Raw genomic sequence first — 20,878 nt, forward strand, 5'->3', positions numbered from 1 at the left:
CGCTCGCCAACTTAACATTGACGAGCCGCTCGAGAAAAAACTCCTCTATGCATAACTTCACTGAGTTTTGCGGAACTCGACGCAGTGCGCAAAACTCAGCGAACTCTGCCAGCGGCGCAGAACTCTCCTACCACCTCTACTTATTAGTGACCCATTGCCTGAGTTGCTTGTTCAGGGCCGTCTTAAAATGGTCTTGAAGATATACCATCTGCATTGGCTTAAATGCTCCAGAGTCCTAGAGCTCTCGTCAACACAAACACAAACTTGGTAGAATGTCTATACAATATTGGAACCTCTTTTGTAAAGCATTAGGGCTGTATGAGCATCTTTATGGAACTTTATCACATGTAGCTTTACACACTAGGGGGGATATGTACAAAGAAGTGGCGGAGTGAGGCGTTAGCCATAATGGATTAACGCCTCACTACGCCCCTTCAGAAACGCATGGCTGCACCATATTTACAGCCTTGCGTTTCCCCATGCGCTAGCGCTATGCTTAGCAGCCTAGCGCCAACGCAGGAACCCTTGCACTATAGTGCAAGGGTGTGTGCGTGCAGGGGAAGAATGTTTATGTTCAGGAAGGTGTCCCTTCCAGCACATAAACAATCTTTAAATGCCATTTTGTCACTTCTATCTGTGCTGCTTAATGCAGCACACAAGGAAGTTACAAATAAAAAATTTTTAAAGATTGTTTATGTGCAGGAAGGGTCACCTTCCTGAACATAAATAATCTAAGGCGTTTTGCTTTTTCCATGTGTGCTGCACAAGGCAGTACACATGCGTTAAGCCACATTAAGTGGCTTAACGCTGCCTTGTCAAGAAGGCGAGGGCCTATAGCCACAGGTATGTCGTAAAAAGTGACGTTCCCATGGCGATAGGGGCTTGTACATATGCCCCTATGAGTGAAATGTGTCAACTGTACTGTTTTTGTGCTAATACTTATTATTCCATGGTATTTTATCATTTCTAAGGAGCTAGGATACCTAATGGTCTTATGTGGATTGCTGAATGTCTTGAAAACATTTTATACTTTCTGTGGATGAAAAGCTGGTGTTAGGGTGCATACTTACACTCCACTTATGTGGATCCCAAGCACAGAACCAGCCTGTGAAGGTGGGTGGTTCGTAGCCTTGCTTCAATGATATTATAGGAGTGGACAGGTCCCGTCCAGCAGGGTGCGATCTGAGGTATTCCTGGGCTGAGGTAAGAGATTCTTTCTTCTCATATTCATTGGCAGACTTTCCAATCCACAGGAAGATCTATAGCACAATGAAAGGTGAAAGAAAAAGGGTTATCACACACCAAAATCTTGGGAGCAAACAGACAAAAAAAACACAAGAAATATAGGTGGAAAATTAGAAAAAGACATAACAGCCACAGGAAATGCATAAAACTCCTTCCAGCATTCAATTAGAATACAATTAAGAACTAACAGAATTGACACAACTGCATGGAGTATGAAAGTAAGGAATAAAGAAACAAAAAAAACCCCACAAATTATTGCTGTAAAAGATTTAGAGTGCACATAAATGCAGATTACCAAGGAATCCTAGCAGCCCCGGAGTGGCCGTTGTGGGTATCAGGCATTTTCCTCAGGAAGCTAGAAGGGTGGGGGTCAATTTTGAAGTGTTGGGGACTGTTTTTAGGTCTTGCCTAGGCTGCTCTTGCGCTGTCTCTTTCAGACATGCTGTATTCGAAGTATGAGTCAACAAGAAAATGCCAGTACTGCACTTCAATTCAATGATTTCTACTAATTGAGTAACAATCCTCAATTATGAAAGACCAATCTTTTAGTCTGGTTTTTTATGAATATTTCTTTATTCGAAGTATGGACATGAAGCTCTGACCACTTTCCGTCCATCTTTTTAATTGTCTCCTGTCCTTGTCCTTTGTAAATGGTAGCTTTTCATTGGTCAATAGGCTCAGTAGTCCCTCCTTAGTACCGCCTTGTCTCTTCTTGTAACCTCTGACAAGGACACCCCCCTTTACATATGTTGTTCCTCCCTAGCTTTTAATTACAGCCTCAGAGCACTATTTTCTTAAAGAGCTGCAGGCAGGACACACACATGGTACTAGGCAAGGCTGGCAGTGGTTACTTTACTCGCTAGCACATCTCACATTTATATGAGACCTTCTATAAATTTTCGTTCATCAGCTCCACACAGAGTCAACCTAATCCGGAATTAATATAATTATTATTTTGTCACATTTCAAATCTACTAATTGTATATATGGGCATAGCTATTTGAATGTACTTGTGGTACTGTCTTGCATGCAATGCATTATGGGTAGGGTGGATTTACCATATCTTATGCAGGGTGCAGTACCATATGTGACCAAAAGAGGTCCCCTGGACCCTTATTTGGCCACATATGGTACTGCACCTGCAACATGGCTTTTTAAAAAACGTTGCCATTTATAATGTCAATAACTTCAACTTTGCAGCGTGCAGTACTATATGTGGCCTAAAGAGGTCCCTTGGGACCTCTTTTAGCCACATATGGTATTGAACCCTGCAACATGGCTGAGTAAAACACATTGGGCCTCATTTATGGGTTTTTGCCGTAGGGCAGCACCGCAGGCCTTCCTGCTGAACTGCCCTATGGCAAAACAAAAGTGCAGGAATGAGCTGTATCTATGTGATACAGCGCATTCCTGTCCTTTTTCCCTGCGCCGGACACAACGGGCTGCAGTGCGCCAGCGCAGACACCTTTGCACCATGGTTCAAGGGTGCCTGCATTGTGGGGCTGGTTGATATTGTGTAGGAAGGGACACCTTCCTCATCAAAATCAATCAATTCAGGTAATTTCCTTTTTCTATGTGTGTTGCCGAATGCAGCACACATAGAACAAGGAGAAATTTTTTCATTTCTCTTTGTTGCTCTTCCCTAACGCCCCCCCCTTGGGGTGGTGTTAGGTTCTGATGCATTCCCAGGTTTACGATTGCTCGTAAATCTGGGAATGTGTCAGGTTCCATGGGTGTTACAGCAACACCCATGGAATGCCCCTTTCACACAGTTTTCTGCGTGAAAAGGGCACATATTATAAGGCCATGAAAATCCATGCAAAGTGGCTTTACGTTTCCTTATAAATATGTGGTGGAACATTGCGCCACCAAAACGTCAAAAAAGTGATATCCTGGGAACGCAAAAGTGCCGGTAGAGCCTCATAAATGAAGCCCATTGGCATTTATTTTTTTTTTTGAATATTTTTATTGAAAGCTTTTCCCCCTTTTCTCCCCAAAGACATGAGCAGGGCACAATAGCATTCAATATAACACAGCACAAAATCATATATGCATATATACACTAGAAATTTTATACAAAGAGAAGTGGAAGGGAAAAAAAATATATATCATGTCAAATCATAGATACATTAACCGGAAACGAATCATATAAACAATAGTAGTATGCACTACAATGCGCTATATACTTGATTACCCCCCTCAGGAAAAAAAAAAATGATTTAAATCAATAATCAATCAATGATCAGGACCTTGCTTCCAACGAATGAGGGGCTCCCATATTTGCAAACCAAGTTTCTTGCCTTTTCTCCCCTTCCTCGCATAGATTGCTGATTCTAACTTTTGTGTAGATAATAGCTTGCCCAGCCATTGATGGTATGTAGGCGGGTTAGGCTCTAACCACTCCGTGGCCACTAGCAATCTAAAAATGGCCATAGCTACAAATACGAAGTTTTAATTATTCACGTGGGCCTCAGGGTCAACTCCTAATAGTATCACCGCTGAATTTAATTCTATTGTGGTTGACAATGCGTTCTGGAAGAATCTCTCGATCTCACTTTTTGTACTATCTAGGTGTGGGCAGAGCGAAAAGATATGTATTAGGTCCGCCCCCGGGCTGCCACATCTAAAGCAAGTGGTTCCCGATATACCCCCCCATTGAGCAATTTTCCCAGGCGTGTAGTACAAATGGAATAAGGTTTTATAATGTTGAGCCTGTAAAGATGAAGCACACAATAGTTTTCTTCCCATCTCTAATGACTCTGAAAAGATATCACTATTTATATCCAGATCTGCAGACCACCTATTGACCCATTTCTCCATGTCGTCTTTCTTTAATTTTATCATCTCAGAATAAAATCTCTTTATAGTGCAGTCGGTGCCTGTTTCTGTAATATCCATTAATACATTTCTATCGAACCCCAAAGTCCCTCCTCTCTTATTTATTAAACAACTCCTGATTTGGAGATATTTAAAGAAATGTTTTGTATCTAAGGCGTAGCGAGCCTGTAGTTCTACAAATTGCAAAATACCTTGGGGACCCTGAATATCTCCAATCTTCCTTATTCCCCGCCTCTCCCAATCTTGGAATACAGCTCCCGAAAAAACCACGCTAGATAGGGAGGGGTTATTTTTAAACCTAGTGTAAAAATTATATTTTCCAATTCCTATCTTTTTCGAAATTCCCTTCCAAACATTATAAGCAGCAATTATGGTCTTAAACCTTGTTCTCTTGTAATAACTTTCCTCATTAAATCTCAAAAAAATATTTTCCACGTTTTGACCCAAAACCAAACCATGAATAACAAGTGAACCAACAGTATCCCATCCATCGACCTCAGCCCCCCCAACCAAACCCAACATGTTTTGGAATGCAGCAGCCCAATAATATACTTTTAAATCTGGCAAAGACCAACCCCCGCGCTCCCGCGGAAGCGACATATATCTCAGTGCCCTCCGAGTCTTTCCTTTAGCCCATATAAAACGATTGACCATTTGCTCAATTATCTTAAACCACTTATTTTCGAATAGGAGTGGGATTGCCCTAAATATGTACAAAAATTTTGGCAGTATCATCATTTTAATAATATTGACCCGGCCTACTAGTGATAGATGTAGATTTTCATAGCGGTCCAAATCCTTCTTCGTTTTTCGTATTATTGGAGCAATATTATTTTCTACCAAATTATTTAAGTCGGCTGTTATATTTATTCCGAGATATGTCCCTGCCTGGACCACACGATTATCGTCACATATAGTCACTGGGTTTTTAATAATCTGGGTCTTGGATGCATTTAAGGCGTACCCCGATATCCGACCAAATCTACGGGCCTCTTCTTCTATAAAGACGGTTGCCTCCGTGGGGTTTGGTGTTATCACCGCCACGTCATCAGCATAGGCCAATATTTTACAAGGTCCCAACAATGTTGGCATCGGAGCTATCTCTAGACAGAGATCTAACTTACGGATCAAGGGGTCCATATACATAGCGAATAATAGTGGGGAGCATGGGCACCCCTGCCGTGTACCCCTTTTAATTGAAAATTGCCCTGTAGTGCCCCCGTTGACTCTTAAGGCCGCAACCGGTTCATTATATAAAGTTTGTAGTGCTTTTATAAACCCGCCCCTGAGTCCAGATCTTGCTAAAGTACACCACAGATAGTCCCAGGAGACCCGGTCAAACGCTTTCTCTGCGTCCAGAAGCATTACTGCCATTGGGTCTCCTGTGACCTCGGCGGCATCAAACAGTGTAACTACTTTCCTAGTGTGGTGGGTCGTACCTCTACCGGGAATGAAGCCATGCTGATTAGGGCAAACTAAGGCACTTATTACCTCTGCAAATCTTATTGCCAACGTTTTTGAGTATATTTTAGTGTCATTGTTCATTAATGTAATGGGGCGGTATGACCCAGGCTCGTCGTGTGGCTTACCTTTTTTCAGAATTAAAACAATGTCGGCCCCCCCCCACGACTTTGGTATAGACTGACCAGTCTGGGCAGATTGGATCACTCTTGTTAATTCTTGAGACAACACTCCCCAGAAAGTTTTATAGAATTCTAGGGGTATCTGATCGGGACCAGCAGCCTTTCCTGAAGGAAGTTTACCCATGGCTTCCTTGATCTCTTCCGCGTCCATCTGAGTTTCTAGTCTATCTGCTTCCTCATCCGTGATCCTCTCAGTTGGTATATTCTCCAAATAATCCCTGATCTCTTCCTTACTGCAGGGGTATTGAAAATCATATAGGGTTTGATAGAATTTCCTAAATACTTCCCTGATCTTTTCCGGGTTTTTTTGCAGATTACCATTCCCATCTCTAATCTCCCTAACAGTCCCTGCGGCTGCTATCTGCCTGGTACGCATAGCGAGTACATGCCCAACTTTTTCATTATATTCATAGCACTTCTCCCTACGAGTTGTATAGATTACTGCCGCCTTTTTTGCCAGTTCATCTTCAGCTTCGCTTTTAGCTTTTATTAGATCTACTATATGCTGTTCAAGTGGTTCCCCTCTATTAACCCCATTATTAAGCTGTTCTTCTAATTCTAAGATGGCTCTCTCTAACTCTCTTTGTCGAAGCCCTTCCATTTTACGTTTGTGAATGCTATAACTACATGTTTGTCCCCGGACACCCGCCTTAAAGGCATCCCAAATAACCCCCACCGATGCACTTCCTTTATTATACTCAAAAAACTCGGTGATCCATTTTGACATATGTGAAACATAATCCTCTTCTATAAGAAGTCTTCTTTCAAAGGTCCATACCCGGTTAGGTCTTATTCTTCCCTTTAACTTTATTGTCAAGATTACTGGGTTGTGATCACTTAGGATTCTTGGGAGCCTATCGATATCAACTAGTGGTATCAAGCTGTTAGAAATCAAAAAGTAATCGAGTCTGACACAGACTTGATGTGGCGCCGAGTAATATGTGTACCCTTTCTGTTCTGATCTAATTGTCCCCCAAGCATCATTCAGGTTGTTACTGAGCATGAGATCTGCGAGGGCCTTATATACTCTTTTCTTGCGGCCTTTGTAGCCCCTATTTTGCCCGATTCCTAAGCCGTCTGCCCCATTAATATTCAAGTCTCCCCCTATAATAACCTGCGGGGGCCAGGCAGCCAGCTCAGAGTCTAGGAACTGTAATACCTCCGGATCATCCTGGGTAGATCCGTAAACTGACACCATTGTTGTCCAAACACCGTCTATCTCTATCTCTACCATGGCCCATCTTCCCCATTTGTCCTCCAGTTTTCTCCCTATTATCAAGTTCTTACTCCTTGACAAGATAGCGACTCCTCTATTTTTCGCACCTTGTTTGGAACTAACTATTAGATGAAAGCCCAGCTGATTCAGACAATACTCCTGCGTACTCATTATGTGTGTCTCTTGTAAAAAAATAAAATCCACATTCATCTGGCGTAGTCGAATTCCTATCTTACATCTTTTATGGACATCATTTAGGCCGCATACATTCCAGGTTACTAACCTAAGTGTCATCTCTGATTTTTCCAGAACCATCAACTGTCTGTTCGCTTGTACTCATTATTTCAGCAAAAATCATCTTCATTAGGTCAAATATAAACAATGTAAGAAGATTAGTTTCAATACTCCCTTCCTTACAACTTTGCTGCTTTATCACTTTTTCCAACGTGCGCCCAACATACCCCCTACAGATTTCGATACCATTGTGCCCTGTCCTTGTATTCACCCTCCCACCCCCCAGACAACCCTCCCTCAGAATCCCTCCCCCCCTACGGGCAAATAGGTCCATAAGACCCATGTGTGGCCGGAGCATACCACCGGGTTGTCTCACCCACCCCCGTCCCCGACTTTCCTTGATTATATACACCATTCAGAATGCTCACCAAAGCTCACCCACAAAACAAAACAAACGAAAGAAGAAAGGAACTAATCATATATGCTATCTCTCAAGATTTCATCTACAGCTACTACCCAATTAAGTGATAGCATTGCATTAAGCATTGTGCTTAAACCATCAGACAAGACACCCACATTTCCCACATTTCCACAGATTTAACAATGTTAGAGACTACATAGCAGAGGATAAAAAGAAACACCAAGAAAGAGTCTCGAAAAAATAGCTATACAACTTCGAAAAAATATACTTTTAAACGAGAAAGGAGAGGGTAACTAGAAGAAATAGCATGTATAGATAATCCACAGATAATCTTCATTTAACATTTCTAAAGTAAAGATCTAGTTATTGCTGGCTATACCACTACCTTACTTTCCTTTTACATACCACTCTTGCCCTGTCCTCTCCGTTCCCCCCCCTTTTTTTTTTTTTTCCTCCCCTTTTTCCCCCCCTTTTTTTTCCCCTCCTTTACTTTTTATGGGGTATAGTTCTGACATATCCAGTTTGTGTGTCTTCGATCTCCAAAACATTGCGTTGGGATTTTTGACGGCCTCTATTCTCTCTCAGAAAGCTAAGATATTCTTGCGCCATTATTTCTGAATGAAACACTCTAAAGTTACCCTCTAAGCCAACTTTCAGACGTGCCGGAAACAAAAGGAAAGCCTCATAGCCTATATTTTGGAATGGGGTAATGAGCTGCCTCATCCGCCACCTTCTTTCTACGGTGGCGTGGCAGAAATCAGGGCGGGCAAAAAACTCAATTTCCTTATGGGAACGTTTAGAATGAGGTTTCGCCTTGTTAATAATTTCCTCACGCAAAAGAAAATTACCGACATACATCAAAATTGCGCGGGGCTTGCCCTGATTTTCCTTTCGTGCCAACGGGAATCGGTGCGCTCTTTGTATCTCGTGTTCCCAGTCCCAAGAAGCCAAGTCGGGGAACGCACCTTTCAGCAATTCAATTACAAAGGCTCGCACATCCCCACCCTCTTTTCCCTCTTGAATTCCAATAAGTCTGACATTGTTCCGTCGCTGCCTGTTTTCAAAATCCTCTAGCTTCCAGAGCATGTCAGCAGTTGTCTTGTCCTTATCATCACCAGCATCTTTCAATTTAACAAAATCATCTTCCAATTTGCTTGTTCTGGCCTCGATCTCAGAAACTCTCCCAACCATATCCTCATATAATTTATTAACTTTATGAAGTGAGGATTGTATCTTTTTATTTGCATGTCTGGCCCTCCTGCTGGCTCTCTGACTCTCAACACGCGCCTCAGACTGGATCTGTTTTAAAGTTGAAAAAAGAACTTCAAAGTTTGAGGCACCTCTATCGAAGCCCCCCTCAGCTCCCTGAGAGGTTGGTTCCTGAACACCTGTATCCGTAGTTATGGTTGCCCCAGTCTGAGTTGTACCACACTCAGCTGAGCTATCCCAGATTAACCTTTTAACAACTGGTCTCGCCTGCCCTCTATGAGGTTCCTTAGATTGATTCAAACGTCTTTGGTTCTCATTTTTCGCCTTGCCCTTATATTTGGAGTTTTTGATTTTTGTGGTCTTTAGCGCCTCTCTTAAGTCTTTTTTTACTTTTGGTCTTGACACTTTTTGTACGGTCTCGTGCTCCATTGATTCTGTATCATTTTCTGAACTACTTGAATCATTGTCAGATCCAGATATGTTAGTTTCTGAGCCTGAATAAACCACTGAATCTGAGGTACCTGAATCCGAATCCGTCATAGAAGGGCCCGAACCGCTGACTTCGCTTCCGTCTAGCTTACCTTCTTCATCCTCTTCGTCATCTGCCTCATCATTCCCAGTGAAGAAGATCTCTTCGCCAGGTGATGCCAACATTTGTTCAGGAACACATTGAATAGATTTTATATTGCATGTGCTTGTGGCTCCCAGACTGTGGTCATTTACTTCCATTGTCTCCAGTACCTGTATCTGCTGCTCTGTTATAATCTGCATCCCCATTTCCATAGCCTGCATCCCGCCGTTGCCTCCAGGGGGAGGATTGTCCACAAGAGCAATCACATCATTGCTCACAGCATCAGCATCGCACTGCCCAATCTTAGTGGAGTCTGTAGGCGCAGCTTTAAGCCTATTTCCCCCTTCTGTTGTATCCACATGGAGCACCTGGCCCTTTAAATCTATGGCCACGCCCCCTGCTGCTGCCGCTGAAAGGGCGTCCTCTCCCGCGGGTTCTGTAACGTCATTTTGCTCAGTGAGAGGCACTAGGAAGCTGGCTGTGCTCCCGGCGCTCCCTGCACCATCAGTGACGACCTCCAAGGCTCCAGCGGCAGCAGCGGGACCCACAGTGGCGGGTCCGGTAATTTCCCAACCTCTTTCCGCATAGAGCAGCCAACGTGGGAACGGCAGCTTGCTCCTCCACCGTCTGCACACCCACCACGGCTCCCGCAGGTATGAAAGACTCCACTATAGTGGTTTGTCGGTATACCGGTTCCTTTCCGCACGCCTCAGCCGGCTTTGAATCAGGATATCCTTTGCGGGTTCGTGTGCTTTCCGTTTTTCCCGCTCTAGTTGTAGCCCTTTCCCGCAGCTTCCGCGCTTTGGCTTCTTTTGCTTCTTTTGCTGCCTCGCGCCTCATCTGGGCTTTAGACCTTGATTTAACTCTCAAGCTGGAGGCTGAGACTCCTAGTCCATCTGCTGAAGTTTCCTCCTCCTCCTCCGAGGGGACTGGGTGATGACTTTGTTTACTAATACGATATATTTTAGGTGCCATCGCTCTGTAGTAGTAAGAGCGTCCCGCCAGAAATGACCTTGTGATTAGGGCAGTAAGGGATTCCAGTAGAGCTTTTCCTTTGATCTGTTCCCTGACCAGCGGAGAATCCCTTAATAAAGAAGGCAAGTCCGCCAGAACTCCAAACATCGCAGCCACAAAACAGAGGGTATATTGCTGAGTTTATGTTGCTGAATAAACTGCTACATATTACGTGACTCGCTGCCCAGTTCCTTTGCTTTTAGCGATAAATGACAGTGGTGAGCATTCGTTCCATCAATATGTCTCAGGAGCAGGGTAGGGTGCAACCTTCCCCTACGGTGTCTCGGCAGCCATCTTGCCTCAGAGGGAGCCCATTGGCATTTATAATGCCAATAACTCCAACAAATGCAAGACCGATTGCATTTCCAATGCAATAGGTCTCGAATTTGTTAAAGTTAGAGCTGTTGCCATTGAAAATGACAATGATTTTTACTTTTGCTTTTTTATACCATTGGCAATAGTGCTATGCAAATATAATAACTTCACTGCAAACGAAAAACCAAAAGTAAAAAACATTGGGGCATATTAGCAAGGGCTATATTGTCGCTTTAGCAACACTTTTTGCCGCCCTATCAGCAAGCTGTCGCTAACAACAGTAAGCGACAGCTTTTAGGCAATAGCGATCGGTTTGGGACCCGCTTTGCATGTCAGCGATTTTTATAGCTAATGATATGCAAAGTGGGCGTACCCAAACTGTTAGCGACTGAAAGCAGTCGTAAACACAGCTATCGCCTATTAGCAAGGCAGGCAAAGCGATAAAAAAAATTGTGCAAAGCGCGATTATCGCTATAATCTAACGCCTGCTAAAACATGACTTACCTGCTTATCCAATGGGAGGTGGATTTTCAGGTTAAGTCCCCATTGGCGCTAGTGCGTGAATATCGCTGGATTTCCAGCGATATTCACGCATTTCGCCACTATCGCTGGATATTTTAACACAATGGAGAAAAACGTTGCTAATAGCATGTTTTCTCCACTACCATATGCAGCGATAAAAAAAAATGCGCTAAGCGCATTTTGCGATAAATATCGCTATTCCTTGCTAATATACCCCATTGTTATTTTCAACAGCAACAGCTCTAACTTTAACAAATGCACAGCCTACAGAATTGCAAATGCTTGTTGCTACTGGGAGACGGTTTTGTAGCGATGCTGCTATATTGGCTTCTGGTAACAAAAGAAGCTGGGGGGCTGGTCCGTCAAATTGTCAGGGCTGCTTTGGGTTCCCAGTCCGGCCCTGAGACCTAGTAACGAAATGGTAAGACCATGCTGTAGCATCCTGCTACAATAACCACAGACACTTTGAGGTACTGATACTGGAGCTTTATTAATACACATCCAGCCTGTCTCCTGTCCCTACTCTAACTAACTCCTTCCTGTCCTGTCCCCACCTCTTCCCCTCTGCCCACCTAACTCCGCCCAAGAGTAGTTGGAGCCAATGAGTAAAAACACACAAGAATTATTCTAAGAGCAAATAGGTAAAAACACACAAAACCCAAAGACACTAGTTCTATATTTCAGTTTAACACTGTTATTTCGAATATTTTTAAAGTCCCTATAAAATGTACAAAATGTTTCAAATATTACATACTAAATGTTTTTTCACTCTTTACATTTCGTAATACGAACAGGGAAAATGCATTTCTCAACTTAGCAGGACTGCAGTTCATCTTTAAAACGGGTGTGGTAAACTTCGATCTTAGGGGTCGATTACGATCGCGGACGGACTTGCGTCCGTCCGCGACCCCAGAGCAGGAGGGAACCTCCGCATGGCATGCGGAGTTCCCTCCTGTGCAATCAGGATGTGACCGCCACCCTGGCGGTCACATCCTCTATTTTTAACATTGCCGCGGGTGCAGCTTCAAGCTGCACCCGCGGCAATGTTAAAAAGGCACGCATTGCATTTGCAATGCAGAAAGAGGCAGGCACCGCGCGGTGCCTGCCTCTTTCTGCATGCAAATGCAAGGGGGTACCATAGGTACCCCCCATGTGCACCCCGCACCCCCCCTCACCTAGGGGGCCCGCAACGGGCCCCCGCAGTGAAGTTCCGTATGCTTTTCCGCGGCGGAAAACCCGCCGCGGAAAAGCATACTTTACTGGCCATCCTAATATGGTGGACGGTGTCTGGAAGACACCGTCACCATATTAGAGCTTTTCCGCCGCGGTTGTAATCCGACCGCGGCGGAAAAGCTGCGGACGGAAACCAGGACCCACCAGCCATCCTAATCTGGCGGTGGGTCTTTGGTCAGTCCGCTGCGGATTTTCCGCATCCTTGGGGCCGGCGGTGGCTTCCGCCGGCCCCGAGGATGCGGAAAATCCGCCATCATAATGACCCCCTAAGTGCTACAAGCTTTTTTCTGAAGAAATAAATTTACCTCAAGAGAAAGACAGAAATCGGGTTCTCTTCTGCTAACGTTTAGTATTTCTGGTCATGATTCCCAACTCTTTCCTTCTTCTCAAACCTCTGTGCCTCTTCCCACCAGACCCTGTGTCAATAGACATGCTCATTCTGCATGTCAATGAGTTCAGACTCAAACCTTGCCCTATGACTGTATCCACACACAAGATGTTTGCTGCTTTTTACAACCACCGTATTGGAGTAGTAGCATCACCTGTAGTTTAAGGTCTGGAAAAACACCTGGGTAAACATATTTTTAAAACAATTAAATTATTTTTTTAAATTGCAACAATGTGATGTACATTCAGTACATAAACAATTAGTATGAGATCCAATAAAATTATATTCAGTATTCCATATTATATCATTCTTCCAAAGAGGGGCTGCTCTCAGCTGTATTGGTCAAAACAATTCAAACCGTTAACTACAAATCAAATCAACTGCAACTGGTGCAAAACTTCTGCTAGTTATATTTTAAAAAATTAGGAGGGACCATATGGTACCATATTCCATTTTCGTATCTAAAGTAGGTGCTTTTCAAATATAAAACTATAGTAGTCACCAAAGAATATGTTAGAACTAGGAAAACCAAGGGAGGCTTGATCATAGGTATCAGTCTATGTGGCATTGTAAGGTGTGCGGTCCATGTCTTAAGTGAGTGGGAGCTGAAGCATCATGGTGTCCCAGTGTCACAGAGGTACAACCATCTTGCTGCCTCACTTGGAGATGCAATTGCTCCCCCATCCCTCTGCCCTTTCATATAGTTCCTTTATTCTATTGTTCATAGACAGAGGATGGGCGGATTTCTGCTCTCCCAACAATAGGACCAGGTCAGCAATTCTGTTCTGGTACTTAAATTTATTTGAGCGTGATATCAAACCCGAAAGGAAAGAATCAGTACTGTGGTCAACAATGATACCTGTGACTCTAGAGTAGACATTGTTAACAGAAGTCCAAAAACTACTAAGTGATGAGCATCCCCAGAACATATGAATTAGATCTTCACCCATCGTAAGACATCTTCCGTGTGAATCGGTGACAGACTGAAATATCTTATGTAGGTGCTAGGTACGTGTGATGTGTAAGGTGGTGCTCTATAACTTTGAAGCGTGCGTTTTCTGGATGCTATCTTTGGATAGACCACAACTTGAGCCCTCTATTTATCTGTAAAGGCATGTTTCAAGTCCCTTTCTAATGACTCCCTGAGGGGTCCAAGCTCAATGTTCGTCATCAGCATCAATGCCGTGTAGAGGTTCGACACTGCCCACCGGACACTGCCCATTGTAAGTAACATAACAAATACCTGGTGTGTTGTGGATGAGTCGGGATATATGGGCCATTTAACCTTGAGTATAGTTATAACTAAAAGGAATCTTAAAACCTTCCCTCGTGGAATAGGGAATTCCTTGCTCAGACTCTCAGACACATGGTAAACAATGTCTGTGATCAGATCACTTATTGGGACACTGGCTTCCCTCCTTATTTGCGCTACTGAGACACACCCTCAAGTTGTGGCATTAGCCACATGATGAGGTTGGGAGAGAATGCCATCTGTACATCTGTCTTATGGAGCACCCACCCCTAGCAATACCTCACAGTGTCAATAAAGGTTTCACCTTGTTGTCCACCGCTGTTCAGAGAAAAATCCTCGGTCACCAGGGGCCTCTCACTTAGCAGACTCCCACTCTTCGAACCTCAACGGAAGCTGGCAACACCAACCACAGCCACTCATTAAAATTGCACTGCCAGGTAACAGATTTCGAAGCATGGTGAGCGCCACCCGCCTCTGTCCATCGGTTACTGGAGTCTGTTCAGGGCTGTTTTATTTTGCTTCCAATTCCAGATAACATTTCGTAAAAGAGAGTCAAGGCTCCCAAAAACCTGCAGGTTTTCTGGACCTGAACACTACTACCTGGTGCGCAACTGCAGTGAGTGGCTAGGTGGAGTGCGGATGGCCCAGTGCTGCTAGTGCCTTTGGTCACCCCTTAGGATGGTGCTCACTAGACCATTATCGGATCCATACACAAAGCCTCAGACATGTACTGAAAACATCTTAATTCTAATGGCATGATATGTGTAGAAGAGAGATCCTCAGAGGACACATGCAAGACTTCCCTATGCACAGGAAATACCTTTATTATCCGTGAATGAGCTTCCTCATCATGGAAATTGGGTTGGATTGAGAGAATGGGAGGAGTTGGGTCTTATTATTGTGACTGATCTCTACACAGGGAGAGCTAGCTGGATTTTACAGTCTGAAACTTGTCTAACAGACTTATACCCAAAATGGAGTGAAGACCTTTGATCCCCTTTGAGTGACGGCGACTGGGTAAATGTTTAAGTTGCTTAAATACTATTACTGGCTAAGGATTTTTATAAAACCAAGAGAATAAATGTTATGTTCTCCGGGCCGATGTGGGCTGTCCTAGATGTTACAATATTGGCGCAGATTATTTTCACATGGTGCAGGGATTTCCTGCGCTGAACTTAAGAGTGTGATACTGTGCTCCAATTTATAACGGAGGGCAGGGATAGAGATATCGCGGGCACTCCTGCGGCACGTCTTCAGAGTCTTTTCCTAAAGACTAAGGCCAACAAGGTGACCAATCGGTTTATAGATCTGGTGCTTATTCAAGCTATGGAACAGATCTCTATGAGTTGGAAGAATGTGAATGATCCAAATTGTTGGACGCTGTATCGGGAGGTTAAAAAAGGGGCTGAATGTGTGGAAAGTCAGCTTGAAAACGAAGTATTCAAGAGCTGTAGACAGCTCGATCTAGCCCAAGTCTGGGGTAATATTATTAAGGGAATGGCAGTAATTGACAAAACTGGAAGGGTGATTCTGGCTGACTCTAGTGGTTTTGAAGAAGGATCCCCATATGCTTGTTGCTGGGAGGGGAGCTAAGATATTAGACATATGTTTATGAGGCTGCCTGATCATTTTATCCTGCGTTGGTATTTGTATGGGTATGGTCACAAAAAAGTAAAAAAGGCGAGGTAATTCATTTCAGAATTGGCAATTATGCCCATTATCGACAATGAGAACTGACAGCAAAACCCCATAAAAGCCTTTATGGGCATTAAAAATCCCCCAAAAACACACTCTTGTCCACGATCACAAAACCTCCACTTTAGCTCCATTAACTGTTTTCGCTGCCTCACTTGTCCATCTCATTGGTAGATTCTCTTTGGGCTCTTCTAGTCACTGGGCAACAAGAAGGTTCACTGTTCCCACTCTATTCTCAGGCCAGTGGTGGACTCCCCTTCATCGCATTCTCAGCTGCCAAGCTGCTTCACTTTCCTGCCCCCTCATCCCTTCAAGAGTCTCTTCAGATGTATGACGGTACAACGCGTGGTATTATCACGCGTACCGTTACAACGAAAGTTTTACAACGCAAGTCGTTACAACGACTTGCGTTCGGGAGCGCTGGATAGTGAATAGTTTAATTTACTATTCCAACTCCAGTCCCCGTGAATAGTAGGGAAGGTGTTGGATAGTAAATTAAACTATTCCCTATCCTAGAGCGCCCTCCAGCGAAAGTCGTTGTAACGACTTTCGTTGTGAAACCTGCGTTGTAATGGTACAGCGTTGTTAGAGTTTCGTTGTAAAGGAAGTTCCCCGTCTCTTCCTGGTGTCCCTTGCCCACTTCTGCTGCTTTCTAATTGATGCTTTTTCCAAAAGGGTACTAAGTTACCCTCCTTTCTACCTTTAATTTAAAAATATTTAAAGATAAATGTTTTGACTCGTTCAGATACTAATTAGAAACATTTGTTTTAGAAATGTCATCTTTTTAATTAATCCTCTTACAGATTTCAGATTATACCCTATAAGTGATACAACACTCTATGATTACAGACCTCTTCCCAGGTGTCTAGGAGCATCACATCATCCTCGTCTAGGTCTTCTTGGGCAAAGTCCACAACCTCTGTCATTATGAATCGTCCCGTCTGATTGGAGCACTCGAATAGCCGGGGCTGGTACCGTACAGTTTTTTCTTGGAACCTGAGTTAAGCACAAAACACAATCTTAAAAGGGCCATAACACCATGAATGACAAGAATCAATTACTGAAGATCTTCGAGCTTTACTCCACACTCTTCTGTGATTTAGAAAGACAGCTTATGCACCCCAACTACACCGCAGACTAGACAATCAACATAGTGTCGATTCACACATTTTTTAAGGTGGATATGACTACAGGTAGCCTGGCAATATGTCGTAAGCTCTGGCACAAAGGGTCCTGAGAAGTTAAACACAAGAACCGGCAAAGCCAACAGACCTAGCTTATAACTGAAAGTGCCAACTCAGTCACCAGTGAGTACAGGCATTCACTAAGTCATCATACATGCATCCTTGCACTCGTGTATCTATTCATCCATAGACTGACATTCATGCGTTCACCCATCTCCTCTTTCACAGTATACCACACACAATCTTTAAGAGCATAACACAGACACACGAATAGCGTAAAAGCAGAAAAAAGAAACATGCCGCTGCTAATATGGGGTGGACATATGGTAGAAATGGGAATAAAATCGTTCTAACACAGTTGCCAAGTTTAGAAGCAATTTGTTGGCCATGCTGGCTCAGTAAACTTCACACTGGCTGGCCAATTTAGGATGGTATTGTGCATACTGTATCATTGTTGTACCAATCCAAGATTGTCAAAATAATTATTATGAACACGGAGGCCATCTGGAAACTGTAGAACAATGATACCCTATAGAAAACACCACCCCTGGTGGCCAGCTCGATTTAGAAGCAGGGGCTGCGTGGGTTGCAGAGCTCTGCAGATGAAATGAGTAGTACATTAATTGTCTGGTAGAGCTGTCTGGGAAGCTGGCTGCAGGACATCATAAAAACAGACAAAAACAGAAAATAAAAATGGGAGGGGCTGCGTAAAAAGAGAAACAATTAACTTAACAAAACGCCAGTGCTGCACCTTTCTTTTACCATTTATCCAAGGAGCAATGAGTCAAAAAAAATGCCACCGTAACCACTTTTTCAGTTTGATTTAATCAAAACATTGTTTTCACCAATTTACATCTTTTTTCAAAACATCTCGAGTTATAAATATTTCATTTTCCTAACCGAATAAACATACTCACCCCCTTTCCATATCCTTAGGAAGCCCAATTGGAATTCACCTTCACACACACTTTTCTACACACTCCCCACACATCAAGCACTCTGTATCTGAATTATACCCATTTTCAACTGATCACCACATACATAAAACCACACTAACCTCTTTCACACAGATGCCTACCCTGGGGTGCCTCAACAGAATCTTTTGCTGAAAAGACACTATTTTTGACAACCTACATGAACACAAAACGACTACAAGAACAAAAAGGCCATCCACAAAATCATGATCGACGAAGAAAGGCAAACTCTTTGTTTCTGAACGAGGTGAACAGCAATGAAGTCAGACACAGGCCCTGTGATTGCGAGGGGTCGTCAGCCATTGCACCAACTAAAAGTAGCTGTGATGGGACGCCACTGACCTTTAGCATTTACAGCTATTATGTCTATTAAACCCGAGAGACAACAGCTTCAGAAATACTGCCTCAATGAAGAATTACTGCCTGAACATGAACCCGGAAACGCCGCCTTTACAGACAACAAAAATCGCGTGGAATGTTGAGCCAAGAAATGTTTACCTACCGTATAAATATCAGGTCAAGACGAGTACATATGTTGTTTGCAATGTAGTGTCAGAACAAGGGCAAATGTTACAACATATTTTGAAACTGTCCTGCCATTTGTCAAAACTCTTATAAAGCCCAGGTCAACATCTGCATTTAGGGACTGTTCTAAATGCAGATTGGAACAAAACCAGACTCCACCAGTCTGCTGTGGCAGAAAACGACCTGACTGTAAGTTAGTGTAAGAGCAACCTTAATGCCCCCACTCATGAAATTCAGTATCCAGACTGTCCGTGTATTAAATCAAAAAGCATTTCAAATTTACATGGAGGGCTGGAAAAATGGAAGGCGCGCATTTGAGGAGGTAAAATAATGTGTGATTGGAAGCATTTGATGTCTAGACATTAATGCAGGATTCTCAGACTGTAACGGGTGGGCAACCAAACCTACTCAGGCTGGGGAGAGTGCGCAGTTCAAACTCCATACTCATGTAAGCTCCCCCCTCTCTTTAGAGAGACTCAACATGTGTACAGGTGTGGTAGCGAACGTGATGTGTGGGAGGAAAGAATGAGAAAGAATGCAGGGGAGTCATAGGAAGGGGTAAGTGGAGTGAAATATCCTAGCAGGGGAGTAGTTTCAGGGGTGTCTGGGTTGTTACACCCCCTAATAAATGTATTATTTTGGAAATAGTTGGGTACAGGAGCTTTTAGTCCGGTCAGGGGTCTGACGGATTTCACCTGGGACAAACACACACACGCCTCTGTTTTGAAGGTCTTAAAACATGGGTATTTTACAAATCCAGTTTTAAGTACTCCTCATCCGCACTCCTCTCCATCGGCCTACTTAAGCCCCCGCCATTTGCGGCTTCTCATATAATAAATGAACCTGATGTGCCAGCGTGACTGTCGAAAAATCTGAGGCTCACACCAGGCTAAGCTCCAGTTCCACAGGCCCGCCCTCTCCATGGCCCAGCAGTCATTCAGCTGCATCTAAAGAGTTTTATTAATTGGAAGCAAGACGGACTTCTTCATTAATAATGAGGCAGCTTCTGCGGCCAAATCGCTAGATGGCGCTAAGCACCAAGTTTTTGCTTTCACTAAAGTACACTTTTTAAAACTTTAAAAACAGGTGCTGCTCAGTGCAAACTGCCTAAAAAAAAGAATCCTCCAGAGGATCCCTCTACGTTTTGGATCCAGGTATCCCACTAACTCCCCACAACTTCTGAAACCCCCCAAAAATGTACAACAGATTTAAAGTGCATCAGATGACAGAGAAAGAAAGCTGTGTGAGGGTACATTTGAAGGTCATCATCACCTGGGCCCTGATTTACTAAAACGTCTTGACAGGTTAGTGTCACAAGATGATGCACACCTGCGCAAGCAGCGGATTTGGGAGATACTTTTCAGTGCAAAATGTGTTCCCTAAAGTAATGCAAAGTTGCGCTATCTGCTACTTTGCATCAACGGGAAGGACTATGGGACGTACAGTGGCGTCACATGAAACCATCCATGTTTTTTTCAGCAAAGTTCTATCTACTAAAAAAGGTAGATGGGTCGAGCACAAAAAATGTACACCTCCACAAGGCAGGTGTTTGGTTGGAGTGGAGTGCTGTAATGTAAAACACACATACAAACCTGGAAAAGTTTTAAAATATGTCTAAGCATAGTTTTTTCTACTGGAAGGGTACTCTTCTAGTACGAAATGGCATACATGGTGGACTTGCGTAGCAAGACCTTTTGCCACCCGCGCCCCTATGTTTTAGCGGGTGCTGCCGATTCCTGTCCTTGCCCCCCCCCTTTTCTATGCCACTGCTTTTCTGATAACACATGCTGTTTGCGGTAAACAACGTTTACCACGCAACTTTTTCCTCGCAGGGAATCACAACGCGGTCGTTTCAACAACCGCGTTTTAATTCCGCCTACTATTACTCCGCAAGTCGGAACAACAACTTGCGGAGTGGGGGGAAGGTGTTGGATTTAAAATCCAACACCTTCCCTACTGTCCACATGGACTGGAGTTAGAATAGTAAATTACACTATTCCAACATCCAGCGCCGCCCCTCCGCAAGTCGTTGTTATGACTTGCGGGGTAATGGTATGCAGAATCACAACACAGTCGTAACAACCGCGTTGTGATTCCCTGCGGGGAAAAAGACTGCGGGATAACAACACACATTCGCTGTTTACAGATCAAGCCTAATTGTATGGCAAGCACAAGCTTCACTAATCCTTTAGACTGTGTTTATACCAGACTTAGGGCTTAGAAAACTGATGCAATGAATGGTGATGAGAGCTAAAAGAGAGCATGAGTGGCCACATCATTTTAGCTGCAGACTGACATTAGTTGTGCAAACAAAAATAGCAGAAACACAGCAGAGAGGAATCTTCCATTCTACTGTCTGGAAAACTACACGTGGTGAGTAACATTTGAAGTCCAAGCAT

The 20,878-nt window shown here is 43.6% G+C and overlaps 1 protein-coding gene across 1 annotated transcript in view; it reads right to left on the reverse strand.

Annotated features, from left to right (window-relative positions):
* Positions 1–20,878, reverse strand: part of LOC147684992 (villin-1-like) — a 382,427-nt gene that overhangs the window by 40,100 nt on the left and 321,449 nt on the right. The window contains exons 16-17 of the mRNA XM_086940888.1: positions 16,648–16,792; positions 1,071–1,259 (exon numbers count right to left, since the gene is read on the reverse strand). Of these exons, the coding sequence (XP_086797014.1) occupies positions 1,071–1,259; positions 16,648–16,792 (334 nt within the window). The remainder of the gene's footprint in view (positions 1–1,070; positions 1,260–16,647; positions 16,793–20,878) is intronic.

Source organism: Lissotriton vulgaris, chromosome 10, assembly GCF_964263255.1.
Source record: "Lissotriton vulgaris chromosome 10, aLisVul1.2, whole genome shotgun sequence".
Lineage (NCBI taxonomy): Eukaryota > Metazoa > Chordata > Amphibia > Caudata > Salamandridae > Lissotriton > Lissotriton vulgaris.